We start from the raw sequence: 24,105 nt of genomic DNA, 5'->3' as shown, positions 1-24,105 counted from the left end.
ACTTGGAGAGTACCCACCGGCGGGGGTGCCGGGATTAGGCACGGTAGGGCGTCAGACACGTCAGAGCTTCACTAGCGGTTTAAATACATTCCACGTGGATTCATTGTATGCGTAGTCGCCTTTTAATGAATATCACGCAAATCGTCATGGTGATAGGTACATACGGTTTGTCCAGCATGTCCTAGGTGTTTCTATAAATATATATTTTTTTAAAATAATAAAAAACAAAGGCCGGGGCCATAAGTAGCCTGAGGAGGGGGGCAACGCAGCCCCCCTCCTAAAGAATAAAAAAAAAAAAAGTCCATGACCCGGGGGTTGGGGTCCCCGGGGCCGATTAAGGCCTTGGGAGGTGAGCCACGAGGCCCCCTTCCAAATTAATTTTTTTCAACAAAAAAAATTAGGGTGCAGGCCCTGGGGGATGGGGTCCCCAGGGCCAATAAATTAGAAAAAGAAGAGGGGCCACACAGCCCTCCTTCTTAAAAAAATAAAATAAATAAAAGACCAGCATTGCGCCAGAGGCCACGCCCCCTCCTTGCAGCACTCTTCAAATGTGCTCCCTGGCCAGTTGTAAGTTGGAGAATTAATTCCCCTTCAATATTGAGGGTCCCTGAGGGCCAAGTAGCCCAACAGGTATCTCCAGTATGCGCCAGGGAGCTGCGTTGCAGACAGGTGTTCTGAGGCCACACCCCATTTTACACCTCTATGCAACGCAGCTCTGTGGCGCTTACTGGAGGTACCTAGTGGGCTAGTTTGACCCTAGGGACCCTTAGGATTCAAGGGGACTTAATCTCTCAACTTAGAATGGCCACAGGGCGCGTTTACACAGTGGTGAAGGGAGGGGACGGTGCCTGAGGTGACGTGTGCAAACACGCCCTGTGGCACTTTTTAAGTTGGGGAAATAATTCCCTTTCAATCGTGAGGGATCCTGGGGGCCAACTAGCCCACCAGGTGCTTCCAGTAAGCGCCACTGCTCTGCGTTGCAGAGAGGTGGTGCAGGCCGTGCCCCTTTTTACACCTCTCTGCAATGGCGCTTACTGGACGTACCTAGTGGGCTATTTTGCCCCTAGGGACCCTCAGGATTCAAGAGGACTTAATCTCCCAACTTAAAACGGCCACAGGGCGTGTTTACACAGTGGGGAAGGGAGGGGACGGGGCCTGAGGTGAAGTGTGCAAACACCCCCTATGGCGCGTTTTAAGTTGGGGAAATAATTCCCCTTCAATCCTGATGGCCCCTGGGGGCTAACTAGCCCACCAGGTTCTTCCAGTAAGCGCCACTGAGCTGCGTTGCAGAGAGGTGGTCCAGGCCGTGCCACTTTTTACACCTCTCTGTAACGCAGCTCTGTGGCACTTACTGGAGGTACCTAGTGGTCTAGTTGGACCCTAGGGACCCTCAGGATTCAAGGGGACTTAATCTCCCAACTTAAAACGGCCACAGGGCATGTTTACCCAGTGGGGAAGGGAGGGGACGGGGCCTGAGGTGACGTGTGCAAACACGCCCTGTGGCACGTTTTAAGAGGTAGTTTTAATCCCCTGCCCTATTATATACTAGGGGCTTACAGAGGAGGTCATGCTAATCACAGGGGGACCCCAACGCATAGTGTTCCCTAGTGTATGTAGGTGTTTTCACTGTATTCTGAGTGTCTTTTAACATAGCACTGGCTCTAGGACAGGTTAGTCAGACTCAGTTACCACCAGTATCCGTCTGAAAAAGTTGAGGGTACAGGATGATTTTGCAACAAGGCTTCTTTCTGCTCTTCTGTTTGTTCTTTCTGCACGTTATCCTTCTTCCTTCTTTGCTTCGTCTTTGAGGACTTCTGTTGCTTCTTTCTGCATTTCTTTTTTTCTTTCTGTGCGTTTTTTCTTCTTTCTTCACATGTCCTATCTCTGTAGGCATAGTTAGAAATTAGCATTTAAAAAACCTTTGAAATTCACTGAAAAAACCATAGGTTTCAGGCACGTTATAGTCAGGTATTAGCATTTAAAAAACCTTAGAAATTTACTGAAAAAACCATAGGTTTCAGGGGCGTTATAGTTAGCTGGACTTTTCAATCGTACAAAACCATTGAAATTCCCCCGTTATAGTTAGTTCAGCTAACTATAACTCGCGCACCCGCAATGCACTGCTGATGACGTCACATATTACATCACTCATGACATGGTCAGTGACATCACTCATGACATCACTGATGACATCTCAAATGACATCACAGTATAGGCGGAGCGTGTGGCTCGAGGTTCCTATGGGAGTTAACATTACACAGGAGGTGGAGCCAGCATTGTGGAGGGAAGGCACAGCCCTATTCAGGTCCCAGGTGCAACTCCTCCCACCCATCTACATGTAGATCTTGCTATTCAGCCCTGTGCTGACTCACCCTGTCTCCTGGAATCCCCCAGCCCCTGTCACTCAAATTCCAGACAAGGAATACACAACCTAGCAGAGGCAGGCTTGGATGGTTAGACAAGAAAATACCTACTTTCTAAAAGTTGTATTTTCAAACACAGAATGTTAAAACCAACTTCACTAAAAGATGTATTTTACCATTCTGAGTTCAGGCATACTAAACTTGAATTTCCATCATGTTCCGTGGGTCAGTTAGGATTATAGGATGTTATAATTAAACTGCCCATTCTGGCCTATGGGGAACAGGTAGCCTTGCAATAGTGAAAAACGAAGTAGGCTGTAATTCACTATCAGGACATGCCACACATACCAGGGCATGTCCTACCTTTCACATACAATGCACCCTGCCCACAGGGGTACCTTGGGCCTACCTTAGGGGTGACTAACATGAAGAAAAGGGAAGGTTTAGGTACTTGGAAGTGTGTGCACTTGCCAAGTCGACATGGCAGCCCCAGGCTGCGCACAGGTTCTGCAATGGCAGGCCAGAGTTACACTTTACGGGCTGTTTGCGTGGGTGGCACAATCCAGTGCTGCAGCCCACCAACAGCATTTGATTTATAGGCCATGGCACTCGCAGTGCACTTTACTAGGGACTGACACATAAATCAAATAGGCCAATCATGGAAACACCAATCCATAACACAGTTTATACAGGAGCACTTGCACTTTCCCACTGGACAGCAGTGAGGAAAGTGCGCAGAATCATTACACCAGCAAAAACAGAGTCAAAAACAGGAGGTCAGAAAACAAAAAGTCAGGGGAAACACGCCAAAAGATGCTAAGTCTAACACATGTCCCCTCCAGCTGAAAGTAGGGATAACTACCCAACCTCCTGGGAGTTCTCTTCACTAAGGCGGAAGAAACTGGACAGACTATCTGCGTTGGTGTGTTCTGTGCCAGGGCGGTGTTCCACCGTAATGTCAATTCCCTGTAGGGAAATGGACCACATCAGCAATTTTGGATTCTCATCCCTCATTTGCATCAACCATCTAAGGGGCCTGTAGTCTGTCTGAACCCGGAAGTGAGTCTCAAACAGTTATCCTTCTTCAGTGCCCAGACCACAGCAAAAGTTTTCCTTTCTATGGCACTCCATCTCTGTTCCCTGGGGAGTAGTCTCCTGCGAAGGAAGACTACAGGCTGAACCAGGCCCTCTTCGTTCAGTTGTGAGAGCACCGCTTCCACACCATGCTCTGAAGCGTCAGTCTGCATGACGAATTCTTTGGAGAAGTCAGGTGCCTTGAGCACGGGTGCCGTGCACATGGCTGCCTTCAGGGCATTAAAAGCTTTCTGGCAGGACTCAGTCCAGATCACCTTCCTGGGCTGCTTCTTGGAAGTCAGCTCTGTTAAGGGGGCAACGATGGTGCCGTAGCCCTTAACAAATCTCCTATAGTAGCCGGTGAGACCTGAGAAGGCTCTCACCTCTGTCTGGGTCTTGGGGGGCTCCCAAGCCAGAATGGTGTCAATCTTGCGTTGTAGGGGTGCCACCTGGACGCTTCCTACCTGGTGTCCCAAGTACACCACAGAACCCTGCCCGATCTGGCACTTACTGGCCTTGATCGTGAGGCCTGCACCTTGCAGAGCCCTCAACACTTTCTCAAGGTGCTGTAAATGTTCTTCCCAGCTGGAACTGAACATAGCAATGTCATCCAGGTAGGCAGCACTGAAATCCTCCAGGCCAGCCAACACCTGATTGATCAAGCTCTGAAGGGTGGCAGGTGCATTCTTCAACCCAAAGGGCATCACCCAAAACTGGTAATGACCTTCTGGGGTTGAGAACGCTGATCTCTCCTTGGCCCCATAGGTTAAGGCAATCTGCCAGTACCCAGACGTTAAATCAAACGTGCTGAGGAACCGGACAGCTCCCAACCGATCAATGAGCTCATCAGCTCTGGGGATGGGGTGCGCGTCAGGCCTGGTGACGGCATTGAGCCCACGGTAGTCCACACAAAACCGAAGTTCTGGAGTAGCACCGGGTGCAGCAGCCTTTGGGACCAAGACCACTGGGCTGGCCCAAGGGCTGTTGGAGGGCTCAATCACCCCTAATGCCAACATCTTAGAGACCTCCTCCTTGATGCTGGCCCTGACCCGATCAGTCAACCTGTAAATTTTGTGCTTTACAGGAGGGCTGTCACCAGTGTCCACATCATGGGTACACCAGTGAGTAACACCAGGGGTCAGAGAGAACAGTGGGGCTAACTGTCCCAACAACTCACGACAGTCCCCCTGCTGCTCTTGAGTCAGTGTAGGGGAGAGGATCACACCTTCCACTGACCCATCATGCTCCTTGGTAGACAGGAGGTCAGGAAGAGGCTCACTCACCTCTTCCACCCCATCCTCTCACACCAAGAGCATACTCACTTCGGACCTCTCGAAGTGGGGCTTGAGGCGGTTCACGTGAAGGACCCTCAACGGGTTCCTTGGAGTCTGCAATCCAACAGGTAGGTGACGTTACTTTTGCGCTCCACCACCTCATATGGCCCAGTCCACTTGTCCTGCAAGACACAAGGTCCCACTGGGCCCATGACCCATACTTTTTTCCCAGTTTCAAATTCGACCAGAGTGGCATTCTGGTCATACCACCTCTTCATTTCTTCCTGGCATGCTTCTAGGTTCGCCTGAGCGAGTTTCCTGAAGCAGGCAGTTTGGTTTCTGAAGGCCAACATGTAACTAAACACATCCTGGGGAGTTTTCCTGGGAGCCGCCTCCCAGCCTTCCTTTACCAAACTCAGAGGTCCTCTGACAGGGTGGCCATACAGGAGCTCAAAGGGGCTGTACCCAAGAGACTTCTGAGGCACCTCCCCGTATGCAAAGAGCAGGCATGTCAAGAAGACGTCCCACTTACGCCTCATGGGTTCTGTTAGACCTTTGATCATGCCTTTCAAGGTCTGGTTGAATCTCTCTACCAGACCGTTTTCTTGTGGGTGGTAAGGAGTGGTGAACTTGTAGGTTACACCACACTCCTTCCACAGGGATGTCATATACTTAGATATGAAATTGGTCCCCCTGTCAGAAACCACCTCTATGGGGAAGCCCACGCGGGAATAGATCCCCATTAACGCCCGGCCCACCACTGGCGCTGTCGTTGTCCTGAGGGGGATTGCCTCCGGATACCGGGTGGCATGGTCCACCAAGACCAGGATGTACCTGTTGCCCATGGCTGTCTTGGGATCCAGTGGCCCCACAATATCCATCCCTATCCTTTCAAAGGGTGTTCCAACAACAGGAAAAGGTTGGAGAGGAGCTTTGACCTTCCTCCCACTCTTACCACTTGCCTGGCAAGTTTGGCAAGACCTGCAGTGTGCATCTGACTGCCTTCACAGGCACGTCATGAGCCAGACCCAGTAGGAGGGTCCTGAAGCGCTGGGGTACCACCAGCACACGGGCTGACCCAGGCTCAGCAACCTTAGGCTCACTGTATAGGAGACCATTCTCCCAGTAGATCAGATGTGACCCGGACTGATTACCAGCTGCCTGCCTGGTCTGCAGCCTGCCGACGCAGACCCTCAAGAGTAGGGCACTCTTTCTGCTGCCAATGGGTCAGCTCAGAGATGTCTCCCAGTTCGGCTACTTGCTCCCCTGTAGGCACTGGGGTGTCCCCCTCGAGGCCCGCCTCCTCCCAGTCCGTGGGAACTTCAGGGGCCGGTTTCCCACGTCCCCTGCCCTTTCTCTTGGCAGGGACTTGGGCCACTGTTTCAGGCTCCAAGTCCTCTTGATCACCCTTTCTGGCTGCCATTGACCGAGTGGATACACATGCCCACTATAGCAACCCAAGCATCTCCAAGTGGGACCTGAGCTCAACATCCTTCCATAAGGACTGCTCCAGGTCGTTACCTAGCAGACAATCTACATGCATGGTAGGGCTCACAAACACTCTCAAGGGACCTAAGACCCCCCACTCAAAGGGAACCTGCGCCACCAATCACTGGCGCTCAGAGTTGTCTACAGCAACTACTTGGTGGAATGCCCCTGGGACTATCTGCTTCTCAGAGACACCGGACTGAGGTCACACTGGCTCCAGTATCTCTGAGAGCCTCTACCCTTTTCCCATTGATGGTCACCCAGGTGCTATATTTCTTTGTATTAGGGGGCACCTGGTTTACTGGGACCATCTCACTGTCCCCTAGTGAGACGAGGGTCATTTCTGCGGGATCCCCACCCTCCTGTGGGCACCCTCCTCTCCAAGCGCTAAACTAGCCAACACCTTGTACTGTCCACCAGTGGGTGGCTGTGTCCCCTTTGGGCACCTGGGGTCCCCCTTCAAGTGACCCACCTGGTAACATGCAAAACACTTGTGGAGGCCGGTCTCAGCAGGCTTTCCTGTAGAGACCCTTGGGGGATGGGAACCTTTACCCTGGGTTCTAGTTTGGGGCCCTTTAAAGAACTCCTGCATTTTACCCTTGTCCCCCCCACTTTTCTGCTGAGGACCCTGCCCACCTTTGGCTGAGTCTCCCCTAAACGCTTTCTTGTGGACCCTGGTACTCACCCAGTGGTGCGCCTCCATAGCAGGCTTCCTGGGGTCAGTTAGCTTACTATCAACTAGGTGCTGGCGCATATCTGCAAAACATAGACTAGACAATTGCTCCCACGCAATCAAATTGTAGAGCCCCTGAAAATCTGTTACATTACTGCCCTACACCCAGCCATCCAGCGACCAACAGAACATATCTGCACATTCTAACCAAGTGTTGGCCTCAGACTTTTTTTTACTGGACCTAAACTTATCTCTTTACTTTTCAGGAGTAAGTCCATACCTAGTGAGGAGAGCGTCTTTCATGTCAGCATAGGTGAGGTCCTGCCCCTTACTTAAAGCTATCAGAGTATCCCTAGCTTCTTCTGGAAAGAGAGGCCACAACCCTGCCCCCCCAGTTCCTCTCAGGGACCCCATTCATATGAATAGACGACTCGTACCCTTGAAACCACCTTTGTATGTCATCACCCTTTTTGTAATCTTTACCTGCGTTCTAGGGGATGTGTGTGCTGAAGGGTTGCTGCCACCATCTGAGCCGGTTCTACTCTTTAGCTCCAGCTCCTTGATCATTCTCTCATGATCTAGTATCATCATTCTTTCCTCCATGGCTATTCTCTTGTCTTCCCTCTCACTTTCTATTCTGAGTTTCTCCAACTCAAACTTCCTGGCTTCCCGCCTGCCCTCCAGCTCCTCTGGGACAAGCTACTGCTGCCTTGCCTGGAGGGTACCCCCCCTCCCAAAAGCACATCCACCCTAGGAACAGGCTCCTCCACCTCACCACTGAGAAAACCAGATTGCCCACTCGCATGTCTGGCTGCTACCCAGGCCCTCAGCGCCTTTTGTAGCTCATCCTTCCTGGTAAGTCTTCTGACCTGGACTTTCAGGTTGCAAATTGATTTTAACTCCTTTACATTATAGGCTTCCAATCGATCCTCCTCAAAGGCAATTTCCATCAATGCAATAGATGATGCAATTGATTCAGGCATGTTGAAGTAGCAAGTTCAAACTGGCGAGATCGAAAATGGGCCAAAAAGAAAAAGAACATGTATGTGGTACGTAATGGTCTGCGATATGGTAGTATTGCCCACAAATCACTGTACGTCAAGTACAAACACAAGTCCTATCCTCACCGCTGACAACCAATGTTAGAAATGGGGGTCTCTAGTTGGCAAGGACTTGCACCTTTGTCCAAATAGGGACCCTTCTTCCTAGTCAGGGTAAGGGAGTTACACTCTTAAAATAACCCCTGCTCACCCCCTTGGTAGCTTGGCACAAGCAGTCAGGTTTATTTTAAAAGTAGTGTGTAAAGCATTTGCACAAAACCAACAGTAATACAATATCAGCACTACAAAAGGACACCACACCAGTTTAGAAAAATAGCCAATATTTTTAGAATCAATCTTTTTCATTATGTGATACGCATCCAAAGTACACAGCTCAACTGCCTACAACCATCTGCCGGCAGAGCGAAACGGAATGGTCAGAGCACAGGTCTACAGCCCGGAGGTCGACCCCGCAAGAAGATGATGCAGTGTAGTCCAAGCCTGCAAGGCAATTGCTCATGTATCACTTTTATAAGGAGAATTCGAAAGCAAAACAAATAAACAAACCCCCAACTCTCCCCCCCCCCCCCAAAATCCCACCCTCTCCGCATCAGTCTCTATTCTCCGCACCGAAGTCTCCAGGGGTCAACGGTCCTAGTCAAAGATGTGTCAAACTGCCCCAGTGGCCCCTGCCAGTTCCAAAGGGATAAGTTGAAGAATTTGAAAATATTTGGGGCATGTGACCTCCCTCAACTCCTTTGACAGAAGGTGCAAGAAAGGACCCCAGAGCTTAGCGTATTCCGAGCCCTTCCCATCAACTCTGAGAGATAGGCGCTCCATCGCAAGAAGGTTCCAGAGTCTCCGGAGCCAGTCCCTCGGGTCTGGCATAGCTGGAGAGCCCCACTGCGCCAACAAAACCTGTCCCGCCGCAAGCAGCACCAACGCAAGTTGTCTGCCCCGCCCCGTGCGCAAGGGGAAGGACTTGGGGTGAGGGAGACCCAATAGTGTGTGCACAGGCTCCCGCGGCAACTTGATCTGAAATGCCACATCAAGATCATCCAGGATCGCCGCCCAATACCGCACCAGTTTCAGGCAACGCCACAGCAAATGAACGAGAGTGCCAGGGTGACCACACCCCTGCCAGCAAAGGCCAGATTTAGTAGGATCCCAAGACTGAATGCGCGCTGGAGTATAGTACCAGTATGCCGCCACCTTATAGGCAGATTCTGCTCCCGTCGTGTCAGAAGCTGTGTGATGGGCGCGATAGAAAACATGCTCCCTTTCCTTCCGCTTTAGAGGGCGTCCCAACTCAGTCTCCCACCTAACCTGCACCTTCGACCGCTGCTGCTTAGGGCGCGCCATTATCATTGCATACAGTTCCGATATGAGTTTCCGGTCATCCTTCTTACAAACCAATCAGCGCTCAAAAGTGGTCAAGGGACGGGACATCAACGCGAAATTAGAGGGTAGGGTCACCCAATGTGCTAGCTGCGAGTAATGGAAGGCGTCAGCTTTCTGCAAATCAAAATAGTCTTTGCACAGTTGGGTGAAGGGGATCACACCATCCGAATCAAAGAGGGAGCCCACTCTCATACATCCCTCCTCTCACCAGCGCAGAAAAACAGGGGACGCACCCCCCTGTGGAAAGTCAGGATTGTCCACGATAGGAGTCATGGGGAGGGGAACCGTGTGCAACCCCTTGTGCTCACCAACTGATCCCACGCTTTGAGAGTCGGGGAAGTCACCGGTGACGAGTAGAGGCCCCATGCCCTATGCTCACGCCATATATTACAGCTAGCGACCGTCTGGTCCATAAAATTCCAGTACTTGCTGGACAAAGGTCGGTTCCACTCCGTGATATATCGGAGGCAAGAGGTTTGGTAATACGCACTCAAAAGCGGAAAGCCCAGCCCCCCGGCGGCCTTCGGCGAGGTAACAAGAGATAAGGCGAGTCTCGGCCTCCTATTATGACATAGAAACTTATTAAGCAACTCCTGCAACCTCCGGAGGGTACCTGGCGGCGGCTGCGCCGGGAGCATCTGAAACAAATAAAGGACACACGGCAACACAGTCATCTTTATCGCCGCGAGCCGCCCATACCAGGCCAGACCAAGGCGAGACCAATCGGACAACGACTTAGCAGTTTGCTCCACCAACAGTTTATAATTGAGGTGGACAGTTTTAGCAATGGAAGGGGTCAATCAGATACCCAGGTATGATATGTCAGAGTGCACCCATTGGAAGGCAAAGTCCCGCTGCAAGTCACTAACCTCATCCTCAGGGACAGAAAGATTAAGTACCAGCGATTTCGAAAAATTGACTTTAAACCCCACGACTAAGCCAAAATCGTGAAGCTCTCGCGCCAAGTACCGCAGGGTGGTACTCGGGTGAGTAAGGGAAAGAATAACATCGTCCGCATAGAGACTAATTTTATGTATGTCGGCGCCAAACTTAATACCCTCAATATCTGGATTCGAAAGTCTTCGCTGGGCAAAGGGCTCCATATAGAGCGCGAATAATAGTGGAGACAGGGGGCACCCCTGTCTTGTCCCCCTGGAGATGGGAAGAGGGAAGATCGAGGGAAGATCGACACCCATTCACCCTCACTGATGCCTTAGGGGCTGCACAGAGACAGTGCACCCAGGGAAGAAAGTGCTCGCCGAAACCAAAAGCGCGCAGAAGAGCAAACATATAATCCCAGTCTACTCGATCAAAGGCCTTCTCGGCATCGATGGAAAGTAGACAAGCCTCAGTTCGACATCGGTGAACCAGGTCAATGAGATGGAGAATACGTTTGGTGTTGTCCCTGCCCTGGCGCGTAGGAAGAAAGCCTGATTGATCGGGGTTTATGATGCCATCCATCAGAGGGCTGAGGCGCGCCGCCAGAATACTCGCAAATAACTTGGCGTCTATATTTAAGAGGGAAATTGGCCGATACGAGCCACAGTCCCTCGGATCCTTCCCAGGTTTAAGTATGATGGTGATCGTGGCTTCCGACATAGAGAGAGTTACCTCCCCAGCATCCAGAAAAGAGTTAAAAAGACGTGTTAAAAGCGGAGCCAGATCAACGCAAAAGGTTTTAAAAAACAAAGCGGAAAAACCATCCGGCCCAGGCGATTTGGCGATCTTAAGACGGGCTATCGCCGATATAACTTCCTCAATGCGGATGGCAGACTCCAACGCATCAGCCGAGGATGCAAACAACTGCGTAATGCGGCAGGCTGCAAGGTAGACCTCCCTCTCCTCTGACCCAGTCTCCTCCCTAGTATACAAGCGCTGATAAAAGTGACGGAAAGAATCCACAATAAGGGCATCGGGGGTATGTTCCACCGCAAGGGAGTCCCTAATGGATTGGACCGCTGTCTCTGCGCACTCGCGCGCAGCCTATGGGCCAACAGACACCCCCCTTTATTCCCGCTAAGGCGCAATCGCAAAAGTGCATGTTCGGCCCTATCTAGGTCTAAGTGTTTCAGCATGCACCGTTTCGCTTCAAGCTCCCTCCACACCCTAGGCGCACCTGTTTGTTTTTGGATGGACTCCAAGGCTCCCACCTCCCGCTCCAGCTCCTCACGCTTAGCCTTACGCAGGCGCATAAACACAGCCGTCAGCGCAATGAACTCTCCCTGGACCACCAATTTAAGGGCCTCCCAAACTCCTGCTAAAGACGTACTCTCTTGGTCATTAACTGCCAGGTAAGCATTGATCGTGTCCCGTATACATGTAATCACTGATTCCGAGTGCAGCACAGAATCGCGCAGACGCCAACCGGGAGATGGGGGTCGCGCAGCAGGAGAGATGAGTTGCACTGATATGAGGGCATGGTCGGAAAGTGAGCGGGGAGTGATAACCGCGTCTGTTAAGCAGGACAAAAGGGAAGTGGAGGCGAAGAAGTGGTCAAGGCGGGCGTAAGTTTTATGCGCTGCAGAGTAGAAAGTATAATCACGCTCAGTAGGATGCTGTACACGCCAGACATCATGCAGACCGTCATCACTCATCCACTGCACGATGGGACCGCTGCTCTGACCTATCCATGCACGCATCCATCACCACATTCATGTCTCCACCCAAAGCCAGAACCTCAGAAAAGGCCGCTTTCAGGAAGGGTTCCTGATGCTCATTCGGGGCGTACAACGATCCTATAGTGAAGTACGTGTCCCCCCATTGCACACGAAGCACAAGGAGTCTCCCCTTGATCTCCGCAATCTGAGAGAGAACCTTACACTGAGCGCGCGCGCTAAAAAGGACTGCAACCCCATGTATTTTAGCCGTGCCAGAAGACCACACCTGTATAGGGAAGCGCCGATCTCTCTTCCGTTTAGTGTCTTTAGAGAGGAGATGAGTCTCCTGTAGCAAACACACGTTGCCCCCCACTCCCTCCAGGAGGGACAGGACAGCGGAGCGTTTAACAGGGCTATTTAAGCCCCTAACATTCAAACTTACTACCTTAAGACTCCTACCCATAGAGATCATGGGGGGAAAAGCCAGGGCCTAAGCGCAGAACCCCAAAGCCATGAGGCGGGCCAAAAGGCAGCATCTCTAGGACATACATCTCCCAAAACCATCAGAGGACTGATGCGGATTCCCAACACATTCCCAAAAACAACCCTGTCCCCCCATCCCCACCCCTCTCCCCCAGACCCAAAAAACACCACAAACACAAAAAAAGACAATGCAAAACACAGGACACCAGAGCCCTGGGAAAGGACAACAGTCACGTAAAACAAACGATGTGGGGAACATGGCACCATGAAAAATGACACCTCGGCACTAAGGGCGATAGACATCCAACCCCCAAAGGGCAGTTGATGATAAGAACACTCAACCAAGGAACTCTCCTCTCTGGCGCCGTAGCAAAAAAGTCCACCTGATGCCTGCTATACATGGTTCATGGAGCGCCGTTATTGTCTGTCACCTGTGCCACTGATGTAACCGCCGCCTCCCTCTCCATAAGACTAGTGGACACGTCAGGCCTCGAGGACTGAGGGGAGCGCCCAACTCGCTGCCACCCATCCGAGCGTCTGCGCCACTGCGAGGGAGCGCCGGCTTCTCCAGGCGGGGAGGAGGGCCGATCCAACCGATCCTTTGGCTACTTCATAGGCAGTAGCCAAAGAACGGAGCTGGAGGAGTTTACCCTGATATTTAAAGATAAAACGGAATGGGTGACCCCACGAGTATGGGATGTTATTCTCACGAAGGTGAGTAGTGGTGGGTTTAAACTCCCTACGTTTCACCAGGGTGTAGGCAGCTAAGTCTTGAAAGAGGGTCGGTTGGTGGCCCCGAAACTGCACCGGATTGAGATCACAGGCCTTCCGCAGAATTTGCTCCTTGAGTTGGAAATCGTGCATGCACACCAGTATGTCTGCTGGGGGAGCCTTCGCACCCCTCGGCAAGCCAACACGGTGCACACGGTCCATCTGAATTTCCCACTCTGACCCCTCCCCCAGAATCTGTCAAAAGAGTTGAAGAACATAGTCACGGAGATCATCCCCCTCTCCTTTCCATGGCACCGCCCGAATTCTGATGTTATTCCGTCGAGAACGGTTTTCGAGGTCCTCGATGTGGGCCTGCAGATCAAGTTTTTGCTCCGTGAGACGGCTGACATCCTGCTGGAGCTGGTGCAGATCATCCTCACGCCCCAAGTCATGCTCTTCCACAGTAGCAACGCTCTCCCGAAGGGCGTCCACATCGCGCCGCACTTCCCGGAGGTCAGTGGAGAGCTGGGAACGGAGTTCCAGAATGTCCTCCTTGATGGCGGAGAATAGGTCAAGCATAAACGCCTTAGTGGCCGGCTGGTCACTATCCTCAGACGGCTGCGAATGTGGAGTCATGTGAGAAGAGGACGGACCCGTGGACTTCTGCATAGTGTCTTTCAGGGTCTTGTCCCGCCTATTTTTGGTGGATGACATGTCAGCAAAACGGGCCCTCCACAAAGCGACCAGACCAGCGGGGCCCACGAGTCTGGGGAGACAGGGAGAGCGCTATGACACCACCGAAGCCCGTCTCTAGCACACAGTAGGGCCACCATCACCTCGCCGACCGTCGACACACGGCCCGAGCACCTCCTCCACAAAAACAGCTGTCACCCCACCACCGCAGGGCACAGCACAACGCCCTCGCAGCAGAAGCGGTAGGCCCCCGCACCGCAGGGCCCAGAAGACCTCACCACCGGTCCTCCAAAGCACAGCACAGGTAGGGAGGCGCCTCCCAGACCCACAGCCAGCAATCAGGCCTGTTAATGCCTAGGCAGAAGTGAGGGTGGATCCCCAGCCACAGCGCGCCTCCCCGCAGCATCACACAGAGTCCATGGGAAGCACAGATCACTCCACACAGTGGTGGGCCACAGGGCCCTGCAGTAAGGCCTCACACGCGCCCCACCAGCGCGAATCTCACCGTCCGCCGAGGTGCAGACCAAGCAGTTCCCCTTAGCTGCGAGCACTCCCCTTAACAACAGCACTCACCGCTAGTTCGTCAATTGTTGAGGCCAGAAAGGGCGCGAATCCCCGCAGTTGCAGAACCGGAAGCCGCCGGGCCGGGTCCCCAGCACTTCGAGCAGTGGCCAGAGAGCAGGCCGCACCGCTCTTTCCGCGGTGCTTCCAGGGGGTCCAAAGGGTGAGCCCCAATCAATGCCACCGCCGTCTCCAGTCCACCTCAGGGCACCCTCTCCACCTCTGTCGCCTCTCAATGTCGTCCAACGCAGTCTCCAGCACAGATCAGCGGGGCCGCCGGGTCGCAGCAAGGCCGGGACCGGATGGCCCCGGCAAACCCACGGAGCGTCGTCGTACCCCAGGAAAGCGGACCACCGAAGGCACCAGGGTCCGCAAGTGGCCCAGCTTCCGGCCAAAGGGTCACAGGGCCGGAAGACGCCGGGCTGGGCCCACCGGGACCGCAAATGGCGGCCAGAGAGAAGGCCGCTCTGCTTTCTGTGTGGTCACTCTAGTCCACCCAAGGGCCGCTTGACCACCTCCGGGCACCTCTGTCGCACCCACCGGCACTCCCGCCGCCGATTGTGGCCATCAATCCAGGGCAGGAGGGCCGCCGGGCCGCAGCAAGGCCGGGGCCGGGTGGTTTCACAGAGCACACGGATCGTCGCCGCTCCACAAAAGGAGGGTCACCGGAGGCATCAGGTAAGTGGCACACACAGTAGGGCTCCACGGAAGGCTCGCATGGGCATCAGGGGGCCAGATAATGAAAGCGATGAACAGGCGGCGCCGGAGAGACAGAGAAACGCGTCTCACTCCGCCGCCATCCTAGCCATGCCCCCCAATATTTTTATATACTGAAAACAAGACCAAATACGATAAAGAATCCACAATACAGTACTTAAAAAATAGTTACTTTTGAAGATGTCTTTAAATTGCAAAAATACGTTGAAAACACAGTTTGTACGAGTCGGTAGCTCGTTCCAGCTGACCGTGTCGGTACGGGCCAGCAACAGCGTGAACAGATTCGTTAACAGTACCTTTCTTAGTGCGGCTCACAAGGGCGTGCGAGTCAATCTTGGCATCCGTTGCGGTTGGGATGCAAAGTGGAAGCGGTGCAAGGCGCGATGTCCTCTCGATGCGGTGCGAGCAGCAGCTCGGTGAAGATCGTCCAGACGGCGTCGGTGAGACCAAAGCTTGCAGTGCAGGGCGAGACGGTGCTCGATGCAGTGCTGGCAGGTTGCGGTACAGGTGACAGAGCCAATCGTGGCATCCATCGCGGTTACGGTGTAAAGTGGAAGCGGTGCAAGGCGCGACGTCCTCTTGATGCGGTGCAGGCAGCGGCTCGGTGACGATCGTGCAGACGGCGTTGGTGAGACCAAGGCTTGCAGTGCAGGGCGAGACGGTGCTCGATATGGTGCTGGCAGGTTGCGATGTAAGTGACAGAGCCGGTTGGCAGGAATGGGCGCTGGCGGAGACGGACAGCTGTGCGTAACGAGGCGGTCAAGGGTGTCGAGCCAGCGGCGATCATGTTGGTGAGACCAGGCCAGCGAAGTGAAGCGAGGCGGTGCAGGCTGCGGTGTCCTCTCGATGCAGTGGAGGCAGAGGCTCAGTGAGGATCGTGCAGATGGCGTCGGTGAGACCAAGGCTTGCGGTGCAGGGCGAGACGGTGTGGCCCGCGGTGCCTTTGGGACACAAGGCCAGCGACCGAGTCGGTGACAGAGTCGGTCGCGGTTCCCTCTTCTCTGTGTCAACTGAAAACAGCGGTCCCAGGAGCGGTACCCAGAAGTTGGTGAAGTCTTTACAGTCCCTGAGACTTCTTAACAGGAGGTCAGCTTGGTTTCAGGCCCTTGGAGATACTCAGCACAAGTAGAGAAAGTTCAGTCCAGTCCTTTCACTGCCCAAGGCAGAAGCAGCAGCTGCAGGCCAACCCAACAAAGCAACAACACAGCAACGGGGCAGTACTCCTCCTGGCAGCTCTTCCAGTTCTTCTTCTTGGCAGGTTCCTTGATTCCAGCAAGTTCTAAAGTTCTGGGTTTTGGGTCCCCCGTTTTATCCTCAATTTCTCTTTGTTCCCTGAAGGCAGAGAGGCCTTTGCCTAGTCCAAACCAGTTCTGGTCAGTCCTGGAGCACTTTGTTCACAAGACTCCTTCTTTCCTTTCACAGTGTAGGCCAGGGACATCAGACGCACCACAGGAGGTGGAGCCAGCATTGTGGAGGAAAGACACAGCCCTATTCAGGTCCCAGGTGCAACTCCTCCCACCCATCTACATGTAGATCTTGCTATTCAGCCCTGTGCTGACTCACCCTGTCTCCTGGAATCCCCCAGCCCTTGTCACTCAAACTCCAGACAAAGAATACACAACTTGGCAGAGGCAGGCTTGGATGGTTAGACAAGAAAATACCTACTTTCTAAAAGTGGTATTTTCAAACTCAGAATTTTAAAACCAACTTCACTAAAAGATGTATTTTATCATTCTGAGTTCAGGCATACTAAACTCAAATTTCTACCATGTTTCCTGGGTTAGTTAGGATTATAGGATGTTATACTCAAACTGCCCATTCTGGCCTATGGGGAACAGGTAACCTTGCAATAGTGAAAAACAAAGTAGGCTGTAATTCACTATCAGGACATGCCACACACACCAGGGCATGTCCTACCTTTCACATACAATGCACCCTGCCCACAGGGGTACCTTGGGCCTACCTTAGGGGTGACTAACATGTAGAAAAGGGAAGGTTTAGGGACTTGGAAGTGTGTGCACTTGCCAAGTTGACATGGCAGCCCCAGGCTACGCACAGGCTCTGCAATGGTAGGCCAGAGTTACACTTAACGGGCTGTTTGCGTGGGTGACACAATCCAGTGCTGCAGCCCACCAACAGCATTTGATTTATAGGTCCTGGTACTCGCAGTGCACTTTACTAGGGACTGACAAATAAATCAAATAGGCCAATCATGGAAACACCAATCCATAACACAGTTTATACAGGAGCACTTGCACTTTCCCACTGGACAGCAGTGAGGAAAGTGCGCAGAATCATTACACCAGCAAAAACAGAGTAAAAAACGGGAGGTCACAGAGCAAAAAGTCAGGGGAAACACGCCAAAAGATGCTAAGTCTAACAGTGTGTATATGGCTTCACACTCTAAATTGGCAGATGTACTGTCCACCCTATTTAGAGAACACTCATGCCAAATAGGGCTGCTGAATATCCACCAAACTATAAATAACCTCTTTTCTCTGGAACATAGAAGGAAAAACAACTACATCTGCCTTAACTTGACTACATAGGATACGTCTTGCTTGCCCTCTTAGAACAACACTCTCGGTTCCTTCTGACACCATTCATAGCAAAATAGTCAGATGCTCACCTGTCTCTGAGGCATGGATACATAGTCGATCTGGTACCCCTGTACTCTTGCTGGTTTAAATACAGTTTTGCCAGGTCTTCTAGAATAAATACCTCTTTGCTTTAGATGAAGAAAAAGCCCTGTGATTTTTTGAACTTTTCTTTCTTTATTCTGCCATTCTCTTGTACATGGCATCTTGAATGACTGTCCTGATTTTTAGTCACAGTGCATGTGAACAGTGGCCATCTTGGAAAAGTGCTTCATAAAACTTTTACAAATTTTTGCTTTTAGAAAAGAGATTTCAAGATGGCTCCCTTGCATGCACAAACTAAGGGTACCTTCCACAGTGCTTTTTGCAAATAAACAACGGCAAAGTCAATAATTCTGTGCCCCAATATCATGAGGCTATTGCGTTTGCCAAAGCATGTTTACTTTTAGTGTGAAGACAGTAGCAAAAAACTTTTAAAGTATGAAGCAACTTTAACAAAAAAAAACCATTCTGGGCACTTCAACCCCATCCATAACTGTACATTGTTATTCAGGGAACCTAGTCATCAACCTCTATTGGTGCTTCTGGGAGTGTTTTCTCCCATCCACTCCACCGTGCTTTCTCTTCATGGTGCTCTTTGTTAGATGTACATCTAAAAATCCCAAATATCAGCTACACTATGTCAACGAAGCTTTGCATATTTAGTTACACAGTATGGAGAAAATACAGGTGCTCCAGAGCAGGTGCATTCCTCTCCCATCTGCCAACGCAATGCAAGTTGCTATTTATCTACTTTGAAACCCTGTACGATACCACATCATCCTGTAAAACACCCATACTGCTAGAGGTCATTGGCATTGCTCCCATCCTTTAGAATCTGGGACCCTCGATCAGGGTAGTGCCATGAAGCCCTGATGTACCTTCATATCCAGCTTGTCCAGCACCCCCGTGTTTAAGACGGGAGGGAAAACATCAAGCACTGAGTGGGGAGGAGTTCCCTCAACCTCACTCAGTAGATAGGTGGGACTTTGAATATAGAAGCTTTTTCCAGTTGCTCACCAACAAATTTCTCAATTTGTAAGGACTTTGAGGAAGGAGAAGGACAAAGTATTGTTTGTCGCTACAGTGGCTTTTCAGACTGAAACGATGAATGTTCTCTGCTACTGCTCTAGTTTAGTTTTTTTTCAATCCTCTCAAGTTTCTGAACCTCTTCTTCAACTCCAGGATTCATACAGAAATATTGAGCATTTATTCAGAATCATTGTCGAGCCCCCAGCAAAAATGCAGGTGACTTTGGGTTTTGTATAATCATTCATTTTATTCAGCGCCTGGTGGTGTGTTTCAACATGTCTACAAACCAGAATTTATACCATACCTTCAAAGTTTCAATGCAGTGAGAAACCAGACCGCTGAAAGAAAGCACAGTAGTTGTTTAGCAAAAGGGAACATATACGGTTACATACACAATTATCAGATTATACTTCCGCTTTGAAACAATTTAAAATGAACTTCCTCGTCCGATGTTTTTTATGGCACACGGTCTTTGACGTTCATTTCATGCACTAGCTGCTTTTTCTGAACAATTAGAAATATGCCGATTTTTCAACATTTTGCAACATTAAAACAAGAAAAGGAGGAAACATAGTTTGGGACATATTTTATAGATAAAACTAAATTTACCCCTTCGCTGCCAGGCCTTTTCCCCTCCTGTGCCACGCCCTTTTTTGGCTATTTGGGGTAGTGCGCGCTGAGGCCCCTGTAACTTTTTGACCACATAAGGTATCCACGCCAAATTTGCGTCATTTTCTTCCAACTTCATGGGGATTCTAAAGGTGCTCAGGGTTTGTGGATTCTCCTAGAGGGGTCACAGAAATTAGCCAAAATACAGCAAAATTTTGTTTTTTTTCAGAAAAATTGGAAAAACGGCCTGCAAATGAAAGCATCTGGGTTTTTCCCTGCAAATGTTATCAAAAAAGGGTTTGTGGGGTTGAAATCACCATTTTCCCAGCTTTTCGGGGATTCCAGACTTTTGTCAGAAACCCAACATTGTTTACACAGTTTTAGCATTTTTCTGGGACATAGCCTAATTTTGCTATTTTTTGTGCTTTTGACCTCCTTCCAGTTAATGGCAGAAATGGGTACAAAAGCAATAATGGATCCTGGAAAGCTATACATTTTCGAAAAGAAGACAAAATTCTGAATTCAGCAAGGGGTCATTTGTGTAGATCCATCAAGGTTTTCTTATAGAAACTAACAGTTAAATATAGGATAAATTGAAAATTAGTTGAAAAAAACTGCCTTTTGTGTCAACGTTTTCACCTGTAACTTCTTCTAATTATGACAGCTCTTTGAAAGCAATATACTATTACATCCGCTGGACATTACTGGTTGTGGGGATATATAGGACTTGTAGGTTCACCAAGAACCCGACGAACCCAGAGCCAAAAACTGAGCAGCAACTTGCAATGGTTTTTTATTATGTACCGGGCATATAGTAATTATTCTGTAAAAATGTGTACATGGAAAAATCGGTATAAAAGACACCTATGTATTTCTGAAATGGGAACAAAATATAGAGTTTAGAAACAGTAGATATTTGCACATTTCTGAAATTGGGAATACTCATACTAGCATGAGAATTATCAGTCATTTTTTAGAATGACTTCTTTTTTACACAATATCTTTCATTTGGAAGGCAGAAATGCATCGAAAGTCAATAGATAATAACAGTTCCTTTACAAATCTGAATTACCCTAAGTCTCCCGATAAAAATGGTACCTCACTTGTGTGGGAGGCATAGTGCCCGCGACAGGAAACGGCGCAAAACGCAACGTGGTCACAACTCAATATCGCAGTGAAAATGTACCCTTTTTTGGCAAAGTGCCTAGCTCTAGTTTTTGAACCCTAGCTCTGCGGGCACCTTGGGAAACCTAGCAAACCTATACATTTTTGAAAACTAGACACCCAGGGGAATCCAGGATGGGGTGACTTGACTGCCTCCCACCAGGGTCTGTTACCCAGAATCCCTTGGAAACCTAAAAAATTGTCAAAAACAACACATTTTCCCTACATTTCTGTGGTGGAAAGTTCCGGAATCTGTGTGGATCCACAAATTTCCACCCACCCTGCGTTCCCCAAAGACTTACGAGAAAAACGGTACCTCACTTGTGTGGGTCAGCCTAGTGCCCGAGACAGGAAACAGCGCAAAACGCAACGTGGTCACACCTCAATTTCGCAGTGAAAATGACCCTTTTTTGGCAAAATGTCTAGCTGTAGTTTTTGAACCCTAGCTCTGCGGGCACCTTGGGAAACCTAGCAAACCTTACATTTTTGAAAACTAGACACCCAGGGGAATCCAGGATGGGGTGACTTGACTGCCTCCCACCAGGGTCTGTTACCCTGAATCCCTTGCAAACCTTAAAAATTGACAAAAAAAATACATTTTCCCCACATTTCTGTGGTGGAAAGTTCCGGAATCTGCGTGGATCCACAAATTTCCACCCACCCCGCGTTCCCCAAAGTCTTACGAGAAAAACGGTACCTCACTTGTGTGGGTCGGCCTAGTGCCCGAGACAGGAAACGGCGCAAAACGCAACGTGGTCACACCTCAATTTCGCATTGAAAAATGACCCTTTTTTGGCAAAATGTCTAGCTGTAGTTTTTGAACCCTAGCTCTGCGGGCACCTTGGGAAACCTAGCAAACCTATACATTTTTGAAAACTAGACACCCAGGGGAATCCATGATGGGGTGACTTGACTGCCTCCCACCAGGGTCTGTTACCCAGAATCCCTTGCAAACCTAAACAATTGACAAAAAAAACACATTTTCCCCACATTTCTGTGGTGGAAAGTTCCGGAATCTGCGTGGATCCACAAATTTCCACCCACCCCGCGTTCCCCAAAGTCTAACGAGAAAAACAGTACCTCGCTTGTGTGGGTCGGCCTAGTGCCCGCGACAGGAAACGGCGCAAAACGCAACGTGGTCACACCTCAATTTCGAAGTGAAAAATGACCCTTCTTTGGCAAAATGTCTAGCTGTAGTTTTTGAACCCTAGCTCTGCGGGCACCTTGGGAAACCTAGCAAACCTATACATTTTTGAAAACTAGACACCCGTGTGCTTCCAGGGAGGCATGGCTTGCGTGGATCCCCCAACGTTTCATTACCCAGAATCCCCTGCAAACCTCAGTTTTAGCTGAAAAAATCACATTTTTCACACATTTTTGTGTGGGAAAGTTGTGGCATCACCGGGCTCACTCAAATTTCCCACCACTCAGCATCCCCCCGGGTCTCCCGGTAAAAATGGTGCCTCACTTGTGTGGGAGGCCCAAGTACCCGCAACAGGCAAGGGCCAAAAACCGCAGTGAGGCGACATCAAAATTGCTTATCTCAAAACCACCTGGTTTTGCAAGGGGGGTCACTTGGGTTGATGGCCCGGTGCTCGGCGGCCATCTAGGGAAACCTACCAAACCCATACATTTATGAAATCTAGACACCCGGGGGCTTCCAGGGAGGTATGGCTTGAGTGGATCCCCCAACGTTTCCTTGCCCAGAATCCCCTGCAAACCTCAATTTTAGCTGAAAAAAATCCCATTTTTCACACATTTTTGTGTGGGAAAGTTGTGGCCTCACTGGGCTCACTCAAATTTCCCACCACCCAGCGTTCCCCCGGGTCTCCCGGTAAAAATGATGCCTCACTTGTGTGGGAGGCCCAAGTACCCGCGACAGGCAAGGGCCCAAAACGCAGGGAGGCGACATCAAAATTGCCAATCTCAAAACCACCTGGTTTTGCAAGGGGGGTCATTTGGGTTTTTGGCCCGGTGCTCGGCGGCCACCTAGGGGAACCTACCAAACCCACACATTTCTGAAAACTAGACACCCGGGGGATTCCAGGGAGGTATGGCTTGCGTGGATCCCCCAACGTTTCCTTACCCAGAATGCCCTGCAAACCTCAAATTTAGCTGAAAAAATCACCTTTTTCACACATTTTTGTGTGGGAAAGTTGTGGCATCACCGGGCTGACACAAATTTCCTACCACCCAGCGTTCCCCCAGGACTCCCGATAAAAACGGTGCCTCACTCGTGTGGGAGGCCCAAGTACCCGCGACAGGCAAGGGCCCAAAACGTATTGAGGCGACATGAAAATTGCCTACCTCAAAACGACCTGGTTTTGCAAGGGGGGGTCACCTGGGTTTTTGGCCCGCTGATCGGCGGCCACCTAGGGGAACCTATCAAACTCACACATTTCTGAAAACTAGACACCCGGAGGATTCCAGCGAGGTATGGCTTGCGTGGATCCCCCAAAGTTTCCTTACCCAGAATGCCCTGCAAACCTCAAATTTAGCTGAAAAAATCACCTTTTTTCACACATTTTTGTGTGGGAAAGTTGAGGCATCACCGGGCTGACACAAATTTCCTACCACCCAGCGTTCCCTCGGGTCTCCCGATAAAAACGGTGCCTCACTCGTGTGGGAGGCCCAAGTACCCGCGACAGGCAACGGCCCAAAACGTAGTGAGGCGCACTACGTTTAGGACCCTTGCCTGTTGAGGCGCACTACGTTTTGGACCCTTGCCTGTCGCGGGTACTTGGGCCTCCCACACGACTGAGGCACCGTTTTTAATCGGAGACCCGGGGGAACGCTGGGTGGTAGGAAATTTGTGTCAGCCCGGTGATGCCACAACTTTCCCACACAAAAATGTGTGAAAAAGGTGATTTTTTTCAGCTAAATTTCAGGTTTGCAGGGCATTATGGGTAAGGAAACGTTGGGGGATTAAAACAAGAAAAGGAGGAAACATAGTTTGGGACATATTTTAAAGATGAACCTAAATTAACCCCTTCGCTGCCAGGCCTTTTCCCCTCCTGTGCCACGCCCTTTTTTGGCTATTTGGGGTAGTGCGCGCTGAGGCCCCTGTAACTTTTTGACCACATAAGGTATCCACGCCAAATTTGCGTCATTTTCTTCCAACATCATGGGGATTCTAAAGGTACTCAGGGTTTGTGGATTCTCCTAGAGGGGTCACAGAAATGAGCCAAAATACAGCAAAAGTTTGGTTTTTTTTCTCGGAAAAATGGGAAAAACGGGCTGCAAATGAAAGCCTCTGGGTTTTTCCCTGCAAATGTTATCAAAAAAGGGTTTGTGGGGTTGAAATCACCATTTTCCCAGCTTTTCGGGGATACCAGACTTTTGTCAGAAACCCAACATTGTTTACACAGTTTTGGCATTTTTCTGGGACATAGCCTAATTTTGCTATTTTTTGTGCTTTTGACCTCCTTCCAGTTAATGGCAGAAATGGGTACAAAAGCAATAATGGATACTGGAAAGCTATACATTTTCAGAAGAAGACAAAATTCTGAATTCAGCAAGGGGTCATTTGTGTAGATCCATCAAGGTTTTTTTTATAGAAACCAACAGTTAAATGTAGGATAAATTGAAA

General features: G+C 50.3%; 1 protein-coding gene across 1 annotated transcript in view; it reads right to left on the bottom strand.

Moving 5' to 3' along the window:
- Positions 1-24,105, bottom strand: part of LOC146870551 (transmembrane protein 98-like) — a 378,347-nt gene that overhangs the window by 191,474 nt on the left and 162,768 nt on the right. Inside the window, exon 4 of the mRNA XM_085599684.1 lies at positions 19,048-19,081. Within this exon, the coding sequence (XP_085455810.1) occupies positions 19,048-19,081 (34 nt within the window). The remainder of the gene's footprint in view (positions 1-19,047; positions 19,082-24,105) is intronic.

This window comes from Triturus cristatus, chromosome 1_1 (genome assembly GCF_964204655.1).
Source record: "Triturus cristatus chromosome 1_1, aTriCri1.1, whole genome shotgun sequence".
Classification (NCBI taxonomy): Eukaryota; Metazoa; Chordata; class Amphibia; order Caudata; family Salamandridae; genus Triturus; species Triturus cristatus.
This window is presented reverse-complemented; position numbering and strand designations above follow the sequence as displayed.